The sequence below is a fragment of the Aquarana catesbeiana genome, linkage group LG04, assembly GCF_042186555.1.
Source record: "Aquarana catesbeiana isolate 2022-GZ linkage group LG04, ASM4218655v1, whole genome shotgun sequence".
NCBI classification, from domain to species: Eukaryota; Metazoa; Chordata; class Amphibia; order Anura; family Ranidae; genus Aquarana; species Aquarana catesbeiana.
The window spans coordinates 684,450,598-684,472,944 of NC_133327.1; the positions used below are offsets into that span (position 1 = coordinate 684,450,598).

Genomic DNA, 22,347 nt, shown 5'->3' on the forward strand with positions numbered 1-22,347 from the left:
AGATATAGCAATCATCAGCCATTCTCAGCCAGCGCTTTTCCAGAGGTTGCTAAGGATTCCTTGAGTTTTGACTGACCTTCCAACTGATGGTGCCTGCATGGTTCTGGGTCCAACCCCACTTGACAAAGCCAGTGGCATGTCACCTGTAATCTTTTAGGCCATCTGTAAGGGTGGCATTCTAACTATCAATGTAAGAGGACATTCTTCCCAATGAACATTCTTCTCACTGATCACCAATGTAAGGAGCATTCTTCTCACTGATCACCAATGTAAGGAGCATTCTTCTCACTGATCACCAATGTAAGGAACATTCTTCTCACTGATCACCAATGTAAGGAACATTCTTCTCACTGATCACCAATGTAAGGAGCATTCTTCTCACTGATCACCAATGTAAGGAGCATTCTTCTCACTGATCACCAATGTAAGGAACATTCTTCCCACTGATCACCAATGTAAGGAACATTCTTCTCACTGATCACCAATGTAAGGAACATTCTTCTCACTGACCACCAATGTAAGGAACATTCTTCCCACTGATCACCAATGTAAGGAACATTCTTCTCACTGATCACCAATGTAAGGAGCATTCTTCTCACTGATCACCAATGTAAGGAACATTCTTCCCACTGACCACCAATGTAAGGAACATTCTTCCCACTGATCACCAATGTAAGGAACATTCTTCTAATTGATCACCAATGTAAGGAACATTCTTCTCACTGATCACCAATGTAAGGAACATTCTTCTCACTGATCACCAATGTAAGGAACATTCTTCTCACTGATCACCAATGTAAGGAACATTCTTCTCACTGATCACCAATGTAAGGAACATTCTTCTCACTGATCACCAATGTAAGGAACATTCTTCTCACTGATCACCAATGTAAGGAACATTCTTCTCACTGATCACCAATGTAAGGAACATTCTTCTCACTGATCACCAATGTAAGGAACATTCTTCCCACTAATCACCAATGTAAGGAACATTCTTCCCTCTGACCACCAATGTAAGGAACATTCTTCCCACTGATCACCAATGTAAGGAACATTCTTCCCACTGATCACCAATGTAAGGAACATTCTTCTAATTGATCACCAATGTAAGGAACATTCTTCTCACTGATCACCAATGTAAGGAACATTCTTCTCACTGATCACCAATGTAAGGAACATTCTTCCCACTGATCACCAATGTAAGGAGCATTCTTCTCACTGATCACCAATGTAAGGAGCATTCTTCTCACTGATCACCAATGTAAGGAACATTCTTCCCACTGATCACCAATGTAAGGAACGTTCTTCCCACTGATCACCAATGTAAGGAACATTCTTCCCTCACACATTTCCCAGATTTAAAGCTCTGCTTAATTAAGAGTTATAGGAGGTATACACTTTTTATTGAAGGACAATCTTTCAAACAATAGGAGACTATAGGAGACACAAAGGGATCCTGGAATGCCAAAACTCATATCCGGTTACAAAGCATCTGCCATGATATAGTAAGATACAATATACTACCAAGTAAAAGACTAAAGCCTAGCGATATGTTTGAAATTTGGATTCCAATACAGTATGTATATATCAGAATCCAGATGGCAACGCCTAAATGAGGAGCAATTTATCTGCTATTGTAGACCCCCAAAAGTCCCCCTCCAGACCAGTGGACAACTTCTGATGATTTCTTGTTAACACTCAATAACCATCACAAACTTGGTGTCTGTAGTTAGTAACAGTTGTGTGTTTTGTTTTTTTTTTGTCTGTTTGTAGGCTTAAACTTTCCAATGAGGAGATCAAGAAGGCCATTATGGAGATGGATGAGCAGGAGGACCTCCCGAAGGACATGTTGGAGCAGGTACGTCCATAGTGTTGGAACTGGGTCAGCACAGCGGAGGAAAAATCACAAAATATTCTTCTATTAATATTGTTTGTAACAGTGTGTCAACCAACTATTTAACCATTGTGTGTATCAACACCAACCCAACTATGTAGTGTAAAGGCTTCTTCTTTTCATTTATTCAAGATTCATCTTCTCTAGTCAAGCATGACCTGAAATATCAGTATTTTACCAGGTAAAAGGAGATGGAAGCCCCAATCTTGTGCTGTGGTTATGTGAGCTACATGTGTTCTGGTGCCATTACATTTTGAATTTGTGAGGATAGGTAAAAGGAACGCCCAGTATCCAATCAGAAGAGAACAAAGACTCCTCCTTCACAGACCCTCAACCAAGCAATCAGTCCAGCACGGTCTTCCACCTCTAAGATTCATTTTGAATGGCACTCTAACATACTAAGAGAACGCACATTTGTTGCAGTGCATCGCAATGCTCCCTAGTGTATTACCCAATTTGCATCAAGTCGAATTTTCTTAGGGGGCCTTTTCCTTTCAACGCACGTCATGATCCGGAAGTCTGTCCACCCAATACCACATAAGTGCCACTCGATAGAGCTTACAAAGAGGAAGCTGGTAAGACTGGGCACCCACACAGCGGGATCTGGCCTTATGGGTCACTATGGGGCAGCGCCATCCAATGGTGATCAATACGGAACTCTTCCTGAAATCACCTCAGCCAGGGAAATACCGCATTATGGCCACTAGATGGAGCTTACAAAGAAGGAGATGAGAAGAATGATCAACCAAACAGCAGCATCTGGCCCTATGGGGCAGCTCCATCTAGTGCAGGGGTCTCAAACTGGCGGCCCTCCAGCTGTTGTGAAACCACAAGTCCTAAGAGGCATTGCAAGGCTGACAGTTACAAGCATGACTCAAAAAGGCAGAGGCATGATGGGACTTGTAGTTCCGCAACAGCTGGAGGGCCACCAGTTTGAGACCCCTGATCTAGTGGCTATAATGTGGAATTTTCCTGAAGTACCTCCATGAGGAAATACCGCACTACTGCCACTAGATGGAGTTTACAAAGAGGGAGCTGATAAGAATGCTCACCCACACAGCAGAATCTGTCCCTATAGGGCACTAAGGGGTAGCTCCATCTAGTGGCTATAATGCAGAATTTTCCTGAAATACCTCCATTGGGAAATACTGCATTATTACCACTAGATTAAGTTTACAAAGATGGAGATAAGAATGGTCATCCAAACCGCAGGATCTGGCCCTATGGGGCAGCTTCATCTAGTGGCGATAATGTGGAATTTACCTGAAATACCTCAATCAGAGAAATACCGCATTATTGCCACTAGATGGAGCTTATAAAGAGAGATAAGACTGGGCACCCACACAGCGGGATCTGGCCCTATGGGTCACTATGGGACAGCTCCATCGAAGTGGTGAACAATGCAGAATTCTCCTTAAATACCTCAGCCAGGGAAATACCGCATTATGGCCACTAGACGGAGCTCACAAAGAAGGAGATGATAAGACTGGTCACCCAAACAGCAGGATCTGGCCCTATGGGGCAGTTCCATCTAGTGGCTATAATGTGGAATTTTCCTGAAGTACCTCCATGGGGAAATACCCCACTACTGCCACTAGATGGAGTTTACAAAGATGGAGCTGATAAGAATGGTCACCCACACAGCGGGATCTGACCCTATGGGGCACTAAGGGGTAGCTCCATCTAGTGGCTATAATGTAGAATTTTTTTACCTCCATTGAGAAATACTGCATTATTACCGCTAGATTAAGTTTACAAAGAAGGAAATAAGACTGGTCACCCAAACAGCAGTATCTGTGTCAGAAACCATGAAATCAGACCGAGATAGAAGTACAGTTAAATCACACTTGTTTAATGTAGCAATAACTCTCGGTGGAGCTGCTGGTTTAAGCGGGCTTGTTACCTTCACGCTCGATACCTCTGTTTCACCAGCACCGGGTCTAGGGTTCCGTTGAGTTTACCTCTGGACGATATAAGCACCAAACACTTGAGTAGGTTTTCCAATGCTTTACTAAAACGAACGAGGGAAGTAGCAGGAAAGAGGTAGTAGGAAAGCTGCAGGGAAGCTCAAATACCTTTCTGTTGTATTTCTTCAGAACATTCTTTGTAATTGAACACTTGCAATTGAATAGTCCCCCTTTCGTAGGATTTAATCTTTGCCCGCCTGGATAGACATCTCTCACTTGCCTAGCAGCCAGCACGTAGCACGAACAAAAGTCTCTGCCACAGACTTGTTTGGAATAAAACCCGTATGATCCTCTGCCACAGGATGTAATGGTTTGCGATGAATGTCAGACACAGTACTTGAACCTTTAAGCCAATCCGGCAGTACTATGCAGTAAGATTACTTCGGAATGCATCCTCCAACCGAGTCACCAGGCCCCTCTCCAGACCAGCACTCTGCATGATCCTTTCATGATGGGTCCTCCCCTGGGATCTCCTTGGTTGTCCAGCTTCTTCACTCTGGATAGACAGCTCAGGACCATTCCTCCGCTGATGTGGTAGGCCCCAGACAGGCTTCTGGGCCAACCCACACGCCACAGTGACGCGGGCCTCCGGAACGGAGGACCACGAGGTGGTATTCCTAGTGCATACCTGTCGGCCAGGAGGGCCAGCAGCCCTCCTGGCCGACAGGTATGCACTAGGAATACCACCTCGTGGTCCTCCGTTCCGGAGGCCCGCGTCACTGTGGCGTGTGGGTTGGCCCAGAAGCCTGTCTGGGGCCTACCACATCAGCGGAGGAATGGTCCTGAGCTGTCTATCCAGAGTGAAGAAGCTGGACAACCAAGGAGATCCCAGGGGAGGACCCATCATGAAAGGATCATGCAGAGTGCTGGTCTGGAGAGGGGCCTGGTGACTCGGTTGGAGGATGCATTCCGAAGTAATCTTACTGCATAGTACTGCCGGATTGGCTTAAAGGTTCAAGTACTGTGTCTGACATTCAACGAACCCTAAAACATGGCGTCTGTCCCATAAATACCCTCTCCCAGAATGCAACTCGGAGGACCACCTCCACCGAGTTATCTCCGGGACAGAGGAGCACTCATACGCTTCGACACGTTGCTTTTCCAACACCTGCCGATGGTGACAACGACACCCACCGGCACAATGTGGAACTGCATGCAACGTCAGCCAAGCTGGAACAGAGGCAAATCTAACTTCCTATAATAAGCGACCCACTGAATTTACCTATCAGTGGTAGATAAAAATCTACCAGCGCTACATTAATAATAAAAGTAAATAGAACAAACGTAGTCAAAACATAGCCAAAGTTCAGGAACCGGAACGGATAGTCAGACAAGCCAAACGTCAGGGAGCCGGAGATGAGCGTAGTCAAACAGCAAGCAGGATCTGGAGCCAGAAGGGATGTCAGCCAAGCAAGTCTTTTAACAGGAATGCAGGAGATAGTCTCTGTGATGTCGACCAAGGCGAAGGCAGAGATCCTCTGGGCTGGATGGCTTAAGTAAGCAGGACTGACGAGCAGGATCATCAACAGCTGAGTAACTGTGGAGAGAGAGATGGGAGCTGGCAATTAGCCGACAGCTGAGCGGCCAGCTCAGAGAAGGAAGGGCTGAGCCCAATAGCCTCTGTCCCGGGTGAGTCTGTCACATTTCTCCCCTTTCGGCAGGAGACTAACACAGGAGGAGACCCCAGACGGGTTGACTCTGAAGTTAGTAAGTAGCTCCAGTCCTCTAATGCCTGTACCCACACAGTACCCCAAATAAATTGTTCCAAACAGAGTATTACTCACCCAGCCAACCTCTGCCTCTCTCAGAGAACATATCTGCCGCTGGGGAGAGGCCTGGACTGGCCCTTCTCCCTGGAATCCTTTCTGCCGCTGGAGAGAAGACAGGGTGTCTGGGCTCACTCCGTCATGCTGTTGGGGATCGGGGCCCACTGCCCAGCATCCCTGGGGTATACAGGTGGAGACTGAAGTCCCATCCACCTTCACAGGTAATCCATCCTCTGTTAGTTGAGGGCAGAGTCCAGCAGTCCTCGGCCCTGTTGCCAGCCCTTCTGCTGGAAACCCCGCATCCTCTGCTCCGGCTAACCGTTGGGGCAGGAGGCTGGCTTCCTCCACTCCCAAACTGTGTAGCTGCCATTGGGGAGGTGAGCCGGCTGCTTCCTTTTCTATTCCCTCCTCTGGCTGCTGGGACGACATGTCGATGGTACTGTCTCCCAGGTACACGGATCTTTGCTGGGGAGGAAAGCCCGCTTCCTCCACCCTGGCCAACTGTTGGGGAGGGACAACACACACCTCCTCTCCCTTTTCCCCCTGTATCTGCTGCTGGGAAGTGATTGCCATCTTCTCACCCTGAGCCTCCACAATTGCTGCAGGTATGGGGCAGAGGTCTTGGACCCTCTGTCCGGTTGCCAGCACTTCTGCTGGGGGTTTGCCAGGTGGTTCCTCCTCTACAGAAACGTCTATTAAATCCCCAGTCTCTGGAATTGGTAAAAGTGTGGGACAGAGGTCTTGGACCCTCTGTTCAGTTACCAGATCTTCAGCTGGAGAAGTTTGTTTTAACTCCATAGATGCTGCTGGCAGAAAATCACATGTCCCTGTCAGTGTTGTGGGAGAAAGGCCGACTACCTCTTCTCTCAGGAAGGCCGAAGCCACTGTTGGTGCTGGGCAGAACACAGTGAACTTTGGCCCTGATAGCAGCTCTTCTGCTGGAGGCTCATCAGGTTGTTCTTCCTCAGCAGAAAAGTCTATCAAATCCCATGTCTCTGCAACTGATGTCTGGGGATAGAGGTTCACCATCTCCTGTCCATGGAACCCAGAAGATGCTATCATTTCTGGGCAGAGGTTAGCAGAGCTCTGCCCTGTTGTCAGCACTTCAGGTTTGGGGACGGCAATCTCCGGATTTTCCACTGCCGATTCTCTGGCATGCTGCTGAACTTGTTCTAGCAGTTTCCTGTATGCCCTTTCCAGATGCTGTTCCTTCCTTAGCAAATGGTCCAGATCAGGTTTGAGCTCTGAGACCCCTGCAAGACCAAGCATAGACTCTCTATATTCTCTCAGGTCCTCAAGGTCAGGTTCCCCTTCATCGCCAAACATAAAAAGATCTGTAAGGCTCTCCCACAGCAATCCAGGGCCGCCAAAGTCATATCCCTCCGGAGAGCATTCTGTTGTCTCCCCTAAATATCCCTCCTCTGCGTGCCATTGCAGAGCCCGATAACGATTGTCCAGCTCTATCTCCTGCTGGACCAACCTGTCCAACTCAGTCACCCATTGCTCCTGGGGCTGCTCTCCCAGGAATGCCATCCGCAATGCCCGTTGGTCAATGGCCCGTTGCTCTTGGGTTGGAAAGCACTTGCCCTGTTTTATACCAGAGAGACGGAGGGCTGCAATCCAGAGCTCCACCCGAATTTGCTGCCTAAGCTCCAGGTATTCATCCTCAGACACAGTCCTGGTGTATGTTGAAAGGATGATCCGCAGCAGCCCTGGGAATTCTGATGCCAGGTCCATATCTCCGCTGGGGTGACTGAAGTCTGCTATCCTGATCTTGGATCCAGTTGGAGGTTTAGATTTCCCAGACTGCAGGAAGCTTTCCAGCTGCTTGCCACCAATGTCACGGAACGTCCCACACTCCGTTTGAGTGCTTCCGTCTGTATACCGCTTCCTAAGTTCTGGAACACAAGTCCAATGGATCTGGCTATAGGAACCCCCAAGAACTAGACAACACCAGTCTTGGAGTACATCAGGACTAACTTTTTTATTTGAGATCTCACACACATTTATACACCAGGCTGACTCAAAGCTAACCTAATTAACATGAGCTCCAATAGGAGTCGTCCCGTCTCCTACATTGTATAGAGGACAATGTGATCAGCTCATTCAATTAACATACATTACCATAAACATCAACACAGGGTTAATTAGAACAAACAACAATGAGTTGAATACCCTTAGAACCTAGACTAAACTTATTTACATTAAACCCATTATAGCTGACATCAGACAGGTGAGTGGAGTTGATGACATTAGCATCTTCTCACAGGATGTGTCCCAACAGTATAATTCACTCTTATCATTCTAATATGGCATATAAAGGGTTCCAGAGTCTGTGTGTTTTGGGGGGACATGGAGCTGAATCCAAAGTAACACCAACCCCAGGGTCCCCAGGCATACAGCTCACAGAGAGCACCATTCCCCCAAATGCTAGGGCCCATAATCGGTGGGCAAGAGGCTTGCGTTCAGTCCCCTCCAATAGCCTCTGTCCCGGGTGAGTCTGTCACAGATATATTGTGGAATTTTCCCGAAGTACCTCCATGGGGAAATACCGCCCTACTGCCACTAGATGGAGTTTACAAAAAGGGGGCTGATAAAAAATGGTCACCCACACAGCGGAATCTGGCGCTATAGGGCACTAAGGGGTAGCTCCATCTAGTGGCTGTAATGTAGAATTTTCCTGAAATACCTCCATGGGGGGAAACACTGCATTATTACCACTAGATTAAGTTGACTTAATCAAAGAAATACTGCATTAGGGCCAGTAGATGGAGCTGACATTTTTAGTTAATAAACATATGAGACGGATCGTGATGACCATTCAGGACGGCTGTGCAAATGCCTCAAGAATCATTTTATAAACAGACCTCCCTATGAGCTCACCTAAAGCCAAAAAGTAAGAATTACAGAAGCGCGGCAACAAAGCGCATTCCTTTCTGGTGGCACGCACCTCCGCTCCCTCCCAATCCGCGATCTTTGTGTTTCGCGCCAAACGTTAAGCTTTCAAAACAAGTCAGCAGTGTGTCGGCTCCCGTACTTCCACCCTCATGGGGTCACTTGAACTGCCAAGCTTGATGAAGTAGATATTTTCTTGCGGACATTAAAAGCTTTTCTTACTTTGTAAAGCGCATTCAGCTATTGGAAACAAAAAAAAAAATGCGAAGCGAGCAATGTGTTATCCGCAGGATTCAGTAGCTCCTCTACGAAAATTGGAGTTTTTATTGACTAAAGTTGGTGTTGTTTTACACACAATACGTTCTTTGTGGTCTGCAGCCCTTCAGACGAGGTCCCGGGCCCAGAGCCTGTCCTACACTAATGAGCTCTAAGTGAGACTCGCAGACTGTCTGCTGTCTCGCAGCTTCTGGTTTGGCAGCGGCAGAAATATACGCTTTTTTTTTTTTTTTATCATTTCTATAGAAAATATTGGCCGCGGAGATCGCTATGAAATTATACATCCTTGGCTTGTAGAGGCAGTGTTGTAAAAAAAAAAAAAGCAGATCTTGACGCCAGTATTCGCCGTTCATTCGCTCTCAAGATTTGTTCAGGAGAATTTAAATGGCGAGGAGTTTAGGCTGACAGAGAGACGCATTTGCATTGCATTTGCAGCAGAGACTCGGGTGGGATCACATGCAGGAGAATTTCCTTTTGGAGATTCGTCAATAAAATCAGCAACTCGTCATGTGATGACAGCGAACGTAACGCATTGGTCGTGTTACAAATAGGGCCAACGTCCCCAGGATCTGGATGTCCTAATGAATCATTCAAAAAATGTATTGTTTTACTGTTTGCAGTGCTTTTCACAGAACACCGAACCAGAGGAGCTTACACTCTAATGTCCCGCCCCACAGTCACACACTCTTTTTATTATAAATGTATATAGCTCTGACATATACCACAGTGATGTACATGAACAATGACCCAGTTACATCAGTCTCTGTACCAGAGGAGCTTACACTCTAATGTCCGACCACATTCACAGATTATTATTATTATTATCATATATTTATATAGCTCTGACATATACCATAGCGCTGTACAGAGAACACTGAGCCAGTCACATCTGTCTCTGTACCAGAAGAGCTTACACTTTAACGCCCCCCCCCCACAGTCATCATTGCGCCAGAGGAGCTTGCAATCTAATATCCCATTACAGTCACACACTATAATTAATGTACATTTTTATAGCTCTGACATATACCGCAGTGCTGTACAGAGGACACTGAGCCAGTCACATCAGTCTCTGCACTAGAGGAGCTCACACTCTAATGTCCCCCCACAGCCACACACTCTTTTTTTTTTTTTTTTTTATTATAAATGTATATGGCTCATGACATATACCGCAGTGATGTACATGAACAATGAGCCAGTCACATCCATCTCTGTACCAGAGGAGCTTACACTCTAATGTCCCCAGTACCCCCCCCCCCCACAGTCACAGATTATTATTATTATATATTTATGTAGCTCTGACATATACAGCAGTGCTGTACAGAGAACACTGAGCCAATCACACCAGTCTCTGTACCAGAGGAGCTTACACTCTAATGTCCCCCCACAGTCACACAATAATATTACTATTATTATTATACATTCATATAGCTCTCATATATACTGCAGTGCTGTACAGAGAATACTAAGCCAGTCACATTAGTTTCTGAACCAGAGGAGCTTACGCTCTAATGTCCCCCCCCCCCCTCCACAGTCACAGATTATTACTATTAGTAGTATATATTTATATAGCTCTGACATATACCACAGTGCTGTACAGAGAACACTGAGCCAGTCACATCAGTCTCTGTACCAGAGGAGCTTACACTCTAATGTCCCTCCACAGTCACACACTCTTTTTATTATAAATGTATATAGCTCTGATATATACCGCAGCGCTGTACAGAGAACACTGACCCAATCACAACAGTCTCTGTACCAGAGGAGCTTACACTCTAATGTCCCCCCCCCCCCCACAGTCACACCCTATTATTATACATTTATATAGCTCTGACATATATCATAGCTCTGTAAAGAGATTACCGAACCAGTTACATCAGTCTCTGCACCAGAGGAGCTTACACTCTAATTTTCTCACCACAGTCACACACTATTATTATACATGTTTATAGCTCTGACATATACCGCAGTGCTGTACAGAGAACACTGAACCAGTCACATCGGTCTCTGCACCAGAGGAGCTTACACTCTAAATACTTGATAGACCAGCATGTGGTACTTTGGAATCCTCTTTACAGTCAGGAATGTTCATCTGTCTCCTGAGGACAGACTCGGCGGTGAAATTTCTATATTGGGGGATTGTGTTGGACGCTCGGAGGGGAACATCGAGCGTTTTGTCTTCTGATACAAATGCCGACACTGATAAGTCTGGCTCTGTATATAAGAATGATGAAGACACAGAAGAATTGCTGACTACATCTAATGTACCCAGTACTGGCCATAGAGGAAGTCATTCATTTCTATACATATGTCCCCAACCGCCGCCGGTGTCATCCGCGTCGTCATCCCAGTCCAGATTGCCTGTAAGTTGACCGCTATCCGGACAGCTTGGGGCAACAGACATCAGTAAGGGGGGGGATGGGGGTGAAGGTCGGGGGGGTCAGACTTGTGGCATGAGGATTCCTCATAATAAATGATTTTATACAGTAATGTCGCCCCCGGGGCCCGTCTGATACATGAGATGTGTACATGAATATCCTTCTTCTTCTCATAGACAAAGCTTATTAAACGCCCCTCATGAATCGGACACAAGAATGTCACATCGCTGCATGGAGGTTGTCCATTTTTATTTTTTGTGTTGACTCCAAGCAAAAAGTTTTTCTTTATCGGTCAATCCACCCAAAAGTGATTATCCAAATGTTGGCAGATTAAACCCCATGATAGTCTCTTCTATCTCTCTGTTGTTCCCCCATTATGAGGAGTTCCCACCATCCCTGTGCTGAGTTCCTGGGTCTGTACACCCGCTGTGCCCATTATGAGGGGTTCCACCATCCCTGTGCTGAGTTCCCTAGTCTGTACACCTGATGTGCCCATTATGAGGGGTTCCCACCATCCCTGTGCTGAGTTCCCGGGTCTGTACACCCGCTGTGCCCATTATGAGGGGTTCCACCATCCCTGTGCTGAGTTCTCGGGTCTGTACACCCACTGAGTCCATTATGAGGGGTTCCACCATCCCTGTGCTGAGTTCCCGGGTCTGTACACCTGCTGTGCCCATTATGAGGGGTTCCCACCATCCCTGTGCTGAGTTCCTGGGTCTGTACACCCGCTGTGTCCATTATGAGGGGTTCCCACCATCCCTGTGCTGAGTTCCCAGGTCTGTACAACCACTGTGTCCATTATGAGGGGTTCCCACCATCCCTGTGCTGAGTTCCCGGGTCTGTACACCTGCTGTGCCCATTATGAGGGGTTCCCACCATCCCTGTGCTGAGTTCCCGGGTCTGTACACCTGCTGTGCCCATTATGAGGGGTTCCCACCATCCCTGTGCTGAGTTCCCAGGTCTGTACACCTGCTGTGCCCATTATGAGGGGTTCTCACCATCCCTGTGCTGAGTTCCCGGGTCTGTACACCCGCTGTGCCCATTATGAGGGGTTCCCACCATCTCTGTGCTGAGTTCCCAGGTCTGTACACTTGCTGTGCCCATTATGAGGGGTTCCCACCATCCCTGTGCTGAGTTCCCGGGTCATTACCGGCCTTTAGCTGCGTTTTCGTTTAGAAACGTTTTTTAAAGGTTCCCTATTTAAAATGATAGCAAATGATGAAAAACCACTAAAAAAATATTTTAAAAACTTGTAATTGCTTGCTATGCTTCACAGACCATTTATATACCCCTAATGAGCCCATGATCCAATCCAATACACCACTAGCATTGCTGTAAGCCAAAGTATAATTGGAATTTGACCTTTATGTTGTTAGATTTCAACCAGATGACCCCCCACCATTGAGCTTCACCCCCGACCTGATCAAACATAGTTGTATGAAATTTAATATCTGGCTTTTTTAATTGCATTTTTCCCCCATGTTAAATTCTAGGTAGCTCCGACAATGATTATGGTTAGGGTTTTCCCCTTGAAGAACTAGTTATGCCGCGTAAACACGAGCGGACTTTCCGGCAGACTCGGTCCGGCGGACCGGACTCTGTCGGACAATTCGATCGTGTGTGGGCTCCAGTGGACTTTTTTTCAAACCTTTCCAACGGACTCGAGTCCAGTCGAAAAATTTGCTAGTCTGTATGCTAGGGCAGCTATTGGCTACTGGCTATCAACTTCTTTATTTTAGTCCGGTCATACGTCATCACGTACGAATCCATCGGACTTTGGTGTGATCGTGTGTAGGCAAGTCCGTTGGTTAGGAAAGTCCATCGAAAGTCCGCCGAAAGTCCGTCGGATAGACCGTCGGACCAGGCTGGTCGAAAAGTCCGCTCGTGTGTATGCGGCATTACAAGAACAAGTTTAGGGTTAGGGTTTCCCATTAGGATTAGGGGGTTATGGTTAGGGTTTTCCCCTTAAAGAACAAGTTTAGGGTTAGGGTTTACGGTTAGGGATAGGATTAGGGTTTCCCATTAGGGTTAGGGGGTTATGGTTAGGGTTTACGGTTAGGGTTAGGCGTTCCCATTAGAGTTAGGGGGTTATGGTTAGGGTTTTCCCCTTGAAGAGCAAGTTAGGGTTTCCTATTGTGGGTTGGGGGGTTATGGTTAGGGTTTTCCCCTTGAAGAACAAGGGTTAGGGTTAGGGTTTACGGTTAGGGTTAGGATTAGGATTAGGGTTTCTGGTCAGGGATAGGGTTTCCTATTAGGGTTAGGGGGTTATGGTTAGGGTTTTCCCCTTGAAGAACAAGTTTAGGGTTAGGGTTTACGGTTAGGGTTTACAGTCAGGGTTAGGGTTTCTGGTCAGGGTTAGGGTTAGGGCTTCCTATTAGGGTTAGGGGGTTATGGTTAGGGTTTTCCCCTTAAAGAACAAGTTTAGGGTTAGGGTTAGGGTTTACGGTCAGGGTTAGGATTAGGGTTAGGGTTTCTGGTCAGGGTTAGGGTTAGGGTTTCCTATTAGGGTTAGGGGGTTATGGTTAGGGTTTTCCCCTTGAAGAACAAGTTTAGGGTTAGGGTTTACGGTTAGGGTTTACGGTCAGGGTTAGGGTTTCTGGTCAGGGTTAGGGTTAGGGCTTCCTATTAGGGTTAGGGGGTTATGGTTAGGGTTTTCCCCTTGAAGAACAAGTTTAGGGTTAGGGTTTCTGGTTAGGGTTAGGGTTTCTGGTCCTCGCACGTGATTTCCAACGTCTTTCCAGCCTCATCAACAGCAACGTTAGGAGCATTTCCTCACATATGCTCATTATGGGATCCATAGTAAAAGCACAGAAATTGAGGTAGATACAAGTACACTGCTGCTCTCTCAGCTGCTGCTACTCTCTCTGGTCTAACAGAATGGCTGAAATAGTTAAATAATACTGTTTTGTGGGCTTTGGGAGGGTCCTATGATGTTATCTTAAATAAATGCTCCTAGACGCAAGCGTGGCAAAACGCCGCTAAACGCGGCATGCAAACGTGGCCAAACGGGCAATTTTTAACCGCCGGTTTCAAGCTGTCAAAAAAATCGTTCTGAGGAGGTTGCCTCAGAGTCCCGTGTACATTAAGTCTTAGACTATATATACAATTACTGCTAATCTAATAGACGGGTCTGTCTGTCTTTGTCCCACCAGCTCCTGAAATTCGTCCCGGAGAAGAGTGACATTGACCTGCTGGAAGAACACAAGCATGAGATCGACCGCATGGCGAGAGCAGACCGATTCCTGTATGAGATGAGCCGGTAAGGCGGCAGACAGCGTGCACCTGTGATTGGTTCTTGTTCAGAGACAGCCGTGTCACTGACAACTCAGAGAGATATCAAATAATCAGCGAGGTTCCTGGTCATGAGATCAGCATGAGAGCCAATGAACACGTAAATTACCTTCTCTATCCTGCAGGTGGCGCTGTTTCCTCCCTCTCTGTACTCTCACAGAGAAAGAAATACATTGTATACAATTACAGTCTAAAAAAAAATCATTAAATCTGACCTCAAGCCTTCGCTTCAGTTGTAGCGGCTCCTCTCCTTGACTGAAACAGCTTCCTCTGATTTCACTGCACACTGTGAGCGTCTCACAATGTGCATTAGAAGCTACAGCAAGTCAGACTGAGCCCCGCCTCATTTCCTGGCTGGGGGACGTCCAGCATTATCTATTACAGGGATCCTCAAACTACGGCCCTCCAGCTGTTGCAGAACTACACATCCCATGAGGCATTGTAAAACTCTGACATTCACAGACATGACTAGGCATGATGGGAATTGTAGTTCCTGAACACCTGGAGGGCTGCAGTTTGAAGACCCCTGATCTATTACCTATTGCTCCCTAACCTGGCTGTCCCTGTCCCTGCCCCACAACTGGGTCTAAAATGAGATACTGTGTAATGAAAATTATAACAGTAATGATAATAATAATAACTATAAAATAATAATAAGACAGGTAATGAACATGATGATGAAAATTATAACAGTTATATAAAAATAAAAAGAATATAATAGCATATGTAATGAAAATGCTAACAGTAGTAATAATAATAAAAATAAGTAATAGTAAAAATGCAGCAGAAATAATAATAAGATATATAAAGAAATTGACAATAGTAGTAATAATAATAGGAATAAGAATAAGAGTAATTTATAAAGACAATAATAATAAGATATGTGATGATGATGATAACAATATAAAGAAAATAACAATAGTATATATAATGAAAATGATAATAGTAGTAGTAATAATAATAAAAAGAAAATAATAATAAGGAATGTGGTGAAAATTAAAATAATAATAATGTAAAGAAAAAATAATAAGATATGTAAAGAAAATGTTAATGATAATAGTAATCAATATAAACAGAAAATAATAATAAAATATGTAATGAACATGAAAACTTTATTTAAAAACAAAGGAATTGGCATGTTGATGAGGGGGAAACCAGGGAGGGCAAAACATAAACAAATTAAACTTCAACTTTAATTTAAAATGTAAAAGGTTCATTCAGAAACTGATACATTTTTAACATGTAATAGACAAATGATAGCTGTAATCTGATTGGTTTGCGAATGACAAGACAGACGTTTTTTGTTTTGTTTTGGTTTTTTTCTTTGCATTTTTCAAACAAACTATATTATCAGTTAAAAATTTTAATTTTTTTTTTTTTTTTAGCGGCTCAATTGAAATTTTTTGATACTGTAATATTTCCATCTCCTTCTCCAGGATTGATCATTACCAGCAGCGGCTGCAGGCTCTGTTCTTTAAGAAGAAATTTCCGGAGAGGCTTGCGGAGTCCAAACCAAAGGTGGAAGGTGAGCAGACAGAGTTAGTAAAGAGAACCTGTCACTACAACATGCAGAACCCTCATAAGCTGTGCTTATGAGGGGTACCCACCATCCTTACCTTGTGTTAGGGGTCTGTACACCTGCTGTGCCCATTATGAGGGGTTCCCACCATCCCTGTGCTGAGTTCCTGGGTCTGTACACCTGCTGTGCCCATTATGAGGGGTTCCCACCATCCCTGTGCTGAGTTCCCGGGTCTGTACGCCCGCTGTCCCCATTATGAGGGGTTCCCACCATCCCTGTGCTGAGTTCCCGGGTCTGTACACCTGCTGTGCCCATTATGAGGGGTTCCCACCATCCCTGTGCTGAGTTCCCGGGTCTGTACACCTGCTGTGCCCATTATGAGGGGTTCCCACCATCCCTGTGCTGAGTTCCTGGGTCTGTACACCTGATGTGCCCATTATGAGGGGTTCCCACCATCCCTGTGCTGAGTTCCCGGGTCTGTACACCTGATGTGCCCATTATGAGGGGTTCCCACCATCCCTGTGCTGAGTTCCCGGGTCTGTACACCTGCTGTGCCCATTATGAGGGGTTCCCACCATCCCTGTGCTGAGTTCCTGGGTCTGTACACCTGATGTGCCCATTATGAGGGGTTCCCACCATCCCTGTGCTGAGTTCCCGGGTCTGTACACCTGATGTGCCCATTATGAGGGGTTCCCACCATCCTTGTGCTGAGTTCCTGGGTCTGTACACCTGATGTGCCCATTATGAGGTGTTCTCACAATGCTGGATTTTGATTTATTTTATATTATGGAGAATGTAAGAGGAGGAACACACAAAGGTGGTCAGGGACCCCCAATACTCCCAGGTGTTGAAGGGCAGAGTCAGGAACGCCTGGGAGATCCCACCCTGAGTTCCCAAGATATATAACAAGATTTGGGTGTCTCGGCCTGCCAGACTCCGCCTATAATTGGAACCTCAGTTTTTCTATATTGTCCTTCTGTTCCTGATTGATAAAGCTTGTTTTTGCTTCCAAGCTCTTCTGATGGCGTGTAAAGAACTGACCCGGAGTAAGAGGTTAAAGCAGCTCCTGGAGGTGGTCCTGGCGTTCGGGAACTACATGAACAAAGGACAGCGAGGAAACGCCTTTGGATTCAAAGTTGCAAGTTTGAATAAAATCATGGACACCAAGTCCAGTATAGACAGGTGAGCGAGAGCGAATTCATTCCCTTCCGTTGAATGACGAGTAGAGATGAGCGCGGTTCGTCATTTCATGACGGCAATTCATTTTTTTTCATTTTATATCACAATGTCATAACGATATAATGGAATTCATTGTACATCAAGCAGTACAGTCAATCATGATGCTAAATGCTAAAATAAGAGCAGTTAACCACACAGACAGGCTATTTCCGGTCCATCTGAGCTGACTGATAGATATGCAATAGAGAAGCAGTAAAGCACAATCGCTGTGATTTTCTGATTGAGCTATTTCAGAGTTATATACCATGTTTTAGCCAATAGAAGGAGCTGCCGATCACAGAAAATCTTTTTATTTAGAGAAAACATGGGAAAAAGCTGAGCTCCAACAATGTTTATAATAATGTAACTTCGTATCTCTCTATCTCCCATCTGAACAATGTTTATAAACAATGTTACTTTGCATCTCTCTATCTTCCATCTGAACAATGTTTATAAACAATGTTGCTTTGTCTCTATCTCCTGTCTGAACAATGTTTATAAACAATGTTACTTTGTTCAGACTGGAGATAGAGAGATATAAAGTAACATTGTTTATAAATATTGGTCAGATAGGAGATGGAGAGATCCAGTGTTTATAAACAATGTTACTTTCTCTCCCATCTGATTAAAGTGTAACTAAAGGCAAAGCTTTTTTTGTTTTTTTGTTTTTTGTTTTTTTTGGATAAGTGGAGAGGGATTAAAACCCTTGTCAGCTTTTATTACTGTCTGCGCCTGTGTTAAGGAGATTCACCCTCTCTGTTTGTCCTCTTCACCATTATCATTTAAAGTGATAGTAAAAGGAAATCCCAAATTTTGGGTTGTCACCAGAAAATGAATAGAGAGAAAATCTTCCAATGGGGACACTAGTTCTGGTGACTTGGGCATCCCCAAGGAATTCTCTTCATTTTCAGGGATTTCCTTCCACTTTGTTTTTCTACGGGACAGGAAGTGAAGGGAAATGTCTGCAATGGGACACAGATGGTGAAAAATAAATCGGAAAGGGGTTATAACCCTCCTTTGCTCTATCCATAATAATAAAAAGTTTGCCCATAGTTCTACTTTAATGTTTATAAACAAAGTTGTTTTCTTTCTCTCTCTCTCTTCTGTCTGAACAATGTTTATAAACAATGTTACTTTGTATTTCTCCATCTCCTGGCGGAACAATGTTTAATGTTATTCTGTATCTCCTGTCTGATCAATGTTTATAAACAATGTTACTTTGTCTCTCTCTATCTCCTGTCTGATCAATGTTTATAAACAATGTTACCTTGTATCACTCTACCTCCCATCTGAACAATGTTTATAAACAGTGTTACTTTGTATCACTCTATCTCCCATCTGAACAATGTTTATAAACAATGTTACTTTGTATCTCTCTCCTGTCGGATCAATGTTTATAAATAATGTTATTCTGGAGTTGATTTACTAAAACTGGAGAGTGCAAAATCTGGTGCAGCTCTGCATGGTAGCCAATCAGTTTCTAACTTCAGCTTGTCCAGTTAAAGCAGAGCTCCACCCAAAAGAGGAAGCTCTGTTTGTTTGCCTCCTCCCCTCCTCCGCTGCCACATTTAGCACCTTTCGGGGGGTGGGGGGGGAGGTGGGTACCTGTATACCCGTTCCCACTTCCGGCTGATCTCACCGCGGTAAAGCCAGACGAAAGTTTGCCCCCTCCTCCTTCCCCCGCCACCGGGCCATTCACAAAGCGCAGAGCACTTCGCGCATGCGCAGTGGGGAATTGGTTGTGAAACCGCAAGGCTTAGTGGAGATGGCGGCGGCAGTATCCGTCAGCCAATTTAAAAATCAGCTGGGGTGAGGACACCGCTTTAACTGTGTGACAGGTAAGTGTCCTAATATTAAAAGTCGGCCATCTACAGTATTTGTAGCTTTTGACTATTATTTATTTCTCTGAAGGAGCCCGGAGCTCCTCCTTAAATTTCGACAAAAAAAAAAACTGGAAGCTGATTGGTTTTTATGCGGAGCTGCACCAGATTTTGCACTCTCCAGTTTTAGTAAATCAACCCCTTTGTATCTCTCTATCTCTTGTGTGAACAATGTTTATAAACAATGTTACATTGTATCTCTTTATCTCCTGTCTGAACAGGAGACATTTTCAGGCTTTGTTTGTAATGTCCTCCGATGATGTAACCCTCGTCTCTCTTTCAGGAACATCACCCTCCTACATTACCTAATTATGATCTTTGAAAGGACCTATCCGGATATCCTCAACATACAGAATGAGCTGCAGCACCTCTCGGAGGCCGCCAAAGTCAAGTGCGTCATTTCTCCGCTGGTATTCTCGCTTCGCGCTGTCTGTGTCTGATCAAACATAAGCCAGTAGGCTCAATTCACAAAGCTATAGCACAAGGGTCATATTTTCAGCCATGTGACTGTGATTTTCAAATCTCATTGGCTTCTGCATGTATTCACTATGCACCGTTATTATCATGTTTGAAACCGTCATTAGTAAATAACAAATAATGCTGAGCATATGAGAGAGAGTACGTAAGCCGAGGTCAGCTTCTGTAGCAGAATGATGGGGGGATCCAAAGAAGTCTTTTTTTGTGGAACGTTACTCTGGACTTTTCTTTATAAAAGTCAAGCTAGGCCCCGCCCCCTGCTGAGGCTGCTGGTCCATGTGATGAGATATACAAAGAGAGGCGCTGGAACGCGGGAAGCCTCAAAACTGCAACAGAGAATAGCGGTGTCACCTTCCTGGCTATGCAGTGTGGTGGGAGGGTGTAAATCATGTGACTGGCTGAGGAGAAAATATAAAACTGTCAGTAGCTAAAACAGCAACATTGACAGAATTCCTATCCTGAATAAAATTCTCATATTTAATGATACCTGTAAAGATAGAACCTTTCTACCTTTGCTGCTTATTCCCTGTGTGCCATGTCCCCTCCCGCCGTGTCCCCCCTCCGTGTGTGCCGTGTCCCCTCCCGCAGTGTCCCCCCCTCTGTGTGTGCCATGTCCCCCCCCTCCGTGTGTGCCGTGTCCCCCCCCCCTCCGTGTGTGCCGTGTCCCCCCCCCTCCGTGTGTGCCGTGTCCCCCCTCCGTGTGTGCCGTGTCCCCCCTCCGTGTGTGCCGTGTCCCCCCTCCATGTGTGCTGTGTCCCCCTTCCGTGTGTGCTGTCCCCCCCTCCGTGTGTGCCGTCCCCCCCCTCCGTGTGTGCCGTGTCCCCTCCATGTGTGCCATGTCCCCTCCCGCCGTGTCCCCCCCCCGTGTGTGCGTGCCGTGTACCCTCAATGTGTGTCGTGTCCCCCCTCCCTGTGTGCCGTGTCCCCCCTCCCTGTGTGCCGTGTCCCCACCTCTATGTGTGCCGTGTCCCCCCCTCTATGTGTGCCGTGTCCCCCCCTCTATGTGCGCCGTGTCCCCCCCTCTGTGTGTGCCGTGTCCCCCCCTCCGTGTGTGCCGTGTCCCCCCCTTTGTGTGTGCCGTGTCCCCTCCCGCCGTGTCACCCCCTCTGTGTGTGCCGTGTCCCCCCCTCTGTGTGTGCCGTGTCCCCTCCCTGTGTGCCATGTCCCCTCCATGTGTGCCGTGTCCCCTCCCTGTGTGCCATGTCCCCCCTCCCTGTGTGCCGTGTCCCCCCTCCCTGTGTGCCGTGTCCCCCCTCCGTGTGTGCCGTGTCCCCCCTCCGTGTGTGCCGTGTCCCCCCTCCCTGTGTGCCGTGTCCCCCCTCCGTGTGTGCCGTGTCCCCCCTCCGTGTGTGCCGTGTCCCCCCTCCGTGTGTACCGTGTCCCCCCTCCGTGTGTGCCGTGTCCCCCCTCCGTGTGTACCGTGTCCCCCCTCCGTGTGTGCCGTGTCCCCCCTCCGTGTGCCGTGTCCCCCCTCCCTGTGTGCCGTGTCCCCCCTCCCTGTGTGCCGTGTCCCCCCTCCCTGTGTGCCGTGTCCCCTCCTTTCTGTGCTGTGACCCCCCTCCCTGCTTGCCGTGTCCCCGGGCCCCTAAAAATCAGAGCCTGGTACACAGCTGTTGCGCCCTTGATAAGTCCAGCAATGATATGTGACATTATATTATAATACTGATCGGTGATCTCTCTCTGTCTTCAGCTTAGTGGAGTTGGAGAAGGAAGTTCACAACATTAAGAATGGACTGAGGGCTGTAGAGGCCGTGAGTATTCACTCTTCTTATCTGTAGGGAATGGACATCTTGTATGGGGGACTGTTGGTATGGGTATGGTATTGTGTGGGTATCTTATTGAATGGGCATCTAATTGTTTGGATATATTATTGTATGAGTATGTTATTCTATGGGCATCCAATTGTATGGGTTTGTTATTGTATGAGTATGTTATTGTATGGGCGTCTAATTGTATGGGTATGTTATCTTATTGTATGGGTGTCCAATTGTATGGGTATGTTATTGTATGGGTGTGTTATTCTATGGGTATGTTTTTGTATAGGCATCTAATTGTATGGGTATGTAATAGTATAGCGTCTAATTGTATGGGTATGCTATTGTATGGGTATGCTATTGTATGGGTATGTTTTTGTATGGGTATGTTTTTGTATGGGAGTCTAATTGTATGGGTATGGTATTGGATGAGGGTATAATCATACGGGCATCTTTCATTTCCATCCTTGTTCCTGTTTTATCTACTTTGAACCTTGAACTTGTATACCCCTTATGGAACAGAGCAGTACAATGTTAGATACACAGTGGTAATATCAAATTGTTGGCCAGGATGACCAGAAGCTCTCAAGACAATGGTGCTCACGGATGTGGGAGTGTAATGGAGATCTATACCTAGCAACAGCATGATCCTCTGTATCTGACCTCAGCTCTTCTGGAATGGAGACATCGGGCAACCTCCTCAGTGTGGTCCCTTCCCACCCTTGGGCACCATAGCAGCCTTGTGGGCTGCTATGGCCATAGTTACACCATTGTTCGACAGGACTGAAAGGCAAACCCTTATGGAACAAGCAATGAAATAATAAACTTAGAGTACCCTCCAAAGTCATACTTTCTAGACCAACCTTGACTCGATCCACTATATTTTTCTTGCATAATTAATTCTAAGAGACTCTTTAGAGATTTGTGTGTAATGTTCCATCAATGGTTCTTATTTTTCCCAAAAGATGAGGTCTAGTTTTTGATCTATTTGTATCCTTTATGAACACTTTAAACAAAACTTATGGATGTACTCCA

At 46.0% G+C, this 22,347-nt stretch overlaps 2 protein-coding genes across 2 annotated transcripts in view; both read left to right on the forward strand.

Annotated features, from left to right (window-relative positions):
- Nucleotides 1-22,347, forward strand: part of LOC141141064 (kinesin-like protein KIF6) — a 550,310-nt gene that overhangs the window by 387,640 nt on the left and 140,323 nt on the right. The window lies entirely within an intron of this gene.
- DAAM2 (dishevelled associated activator of morphogenesis 2) overlaps nt 1-22,347 on the forward strand; it is a gene marked incomplete in the record, with an annotated part of 129,007 nt that overhangs the window by 84,637 nt on the left and 22,023 nt on the right. The window contains 6 exon segments of the mRNA XM_073628750.1: nt 1,774-1,858; nt 14,326-14,432; nt 15,901-15,989; nt 16,997-17,165; nt 19,365-19,472; nt 21,249-21,309. Coding sequence (XP_073484851.1) covers nt 1,774-1,858; nt 14,326-14,432; nt 15,901-15,989; nt 16,997-17,165; nt 19,365-19,472; nt 21,249-21,309 — 619 coding nt within the window.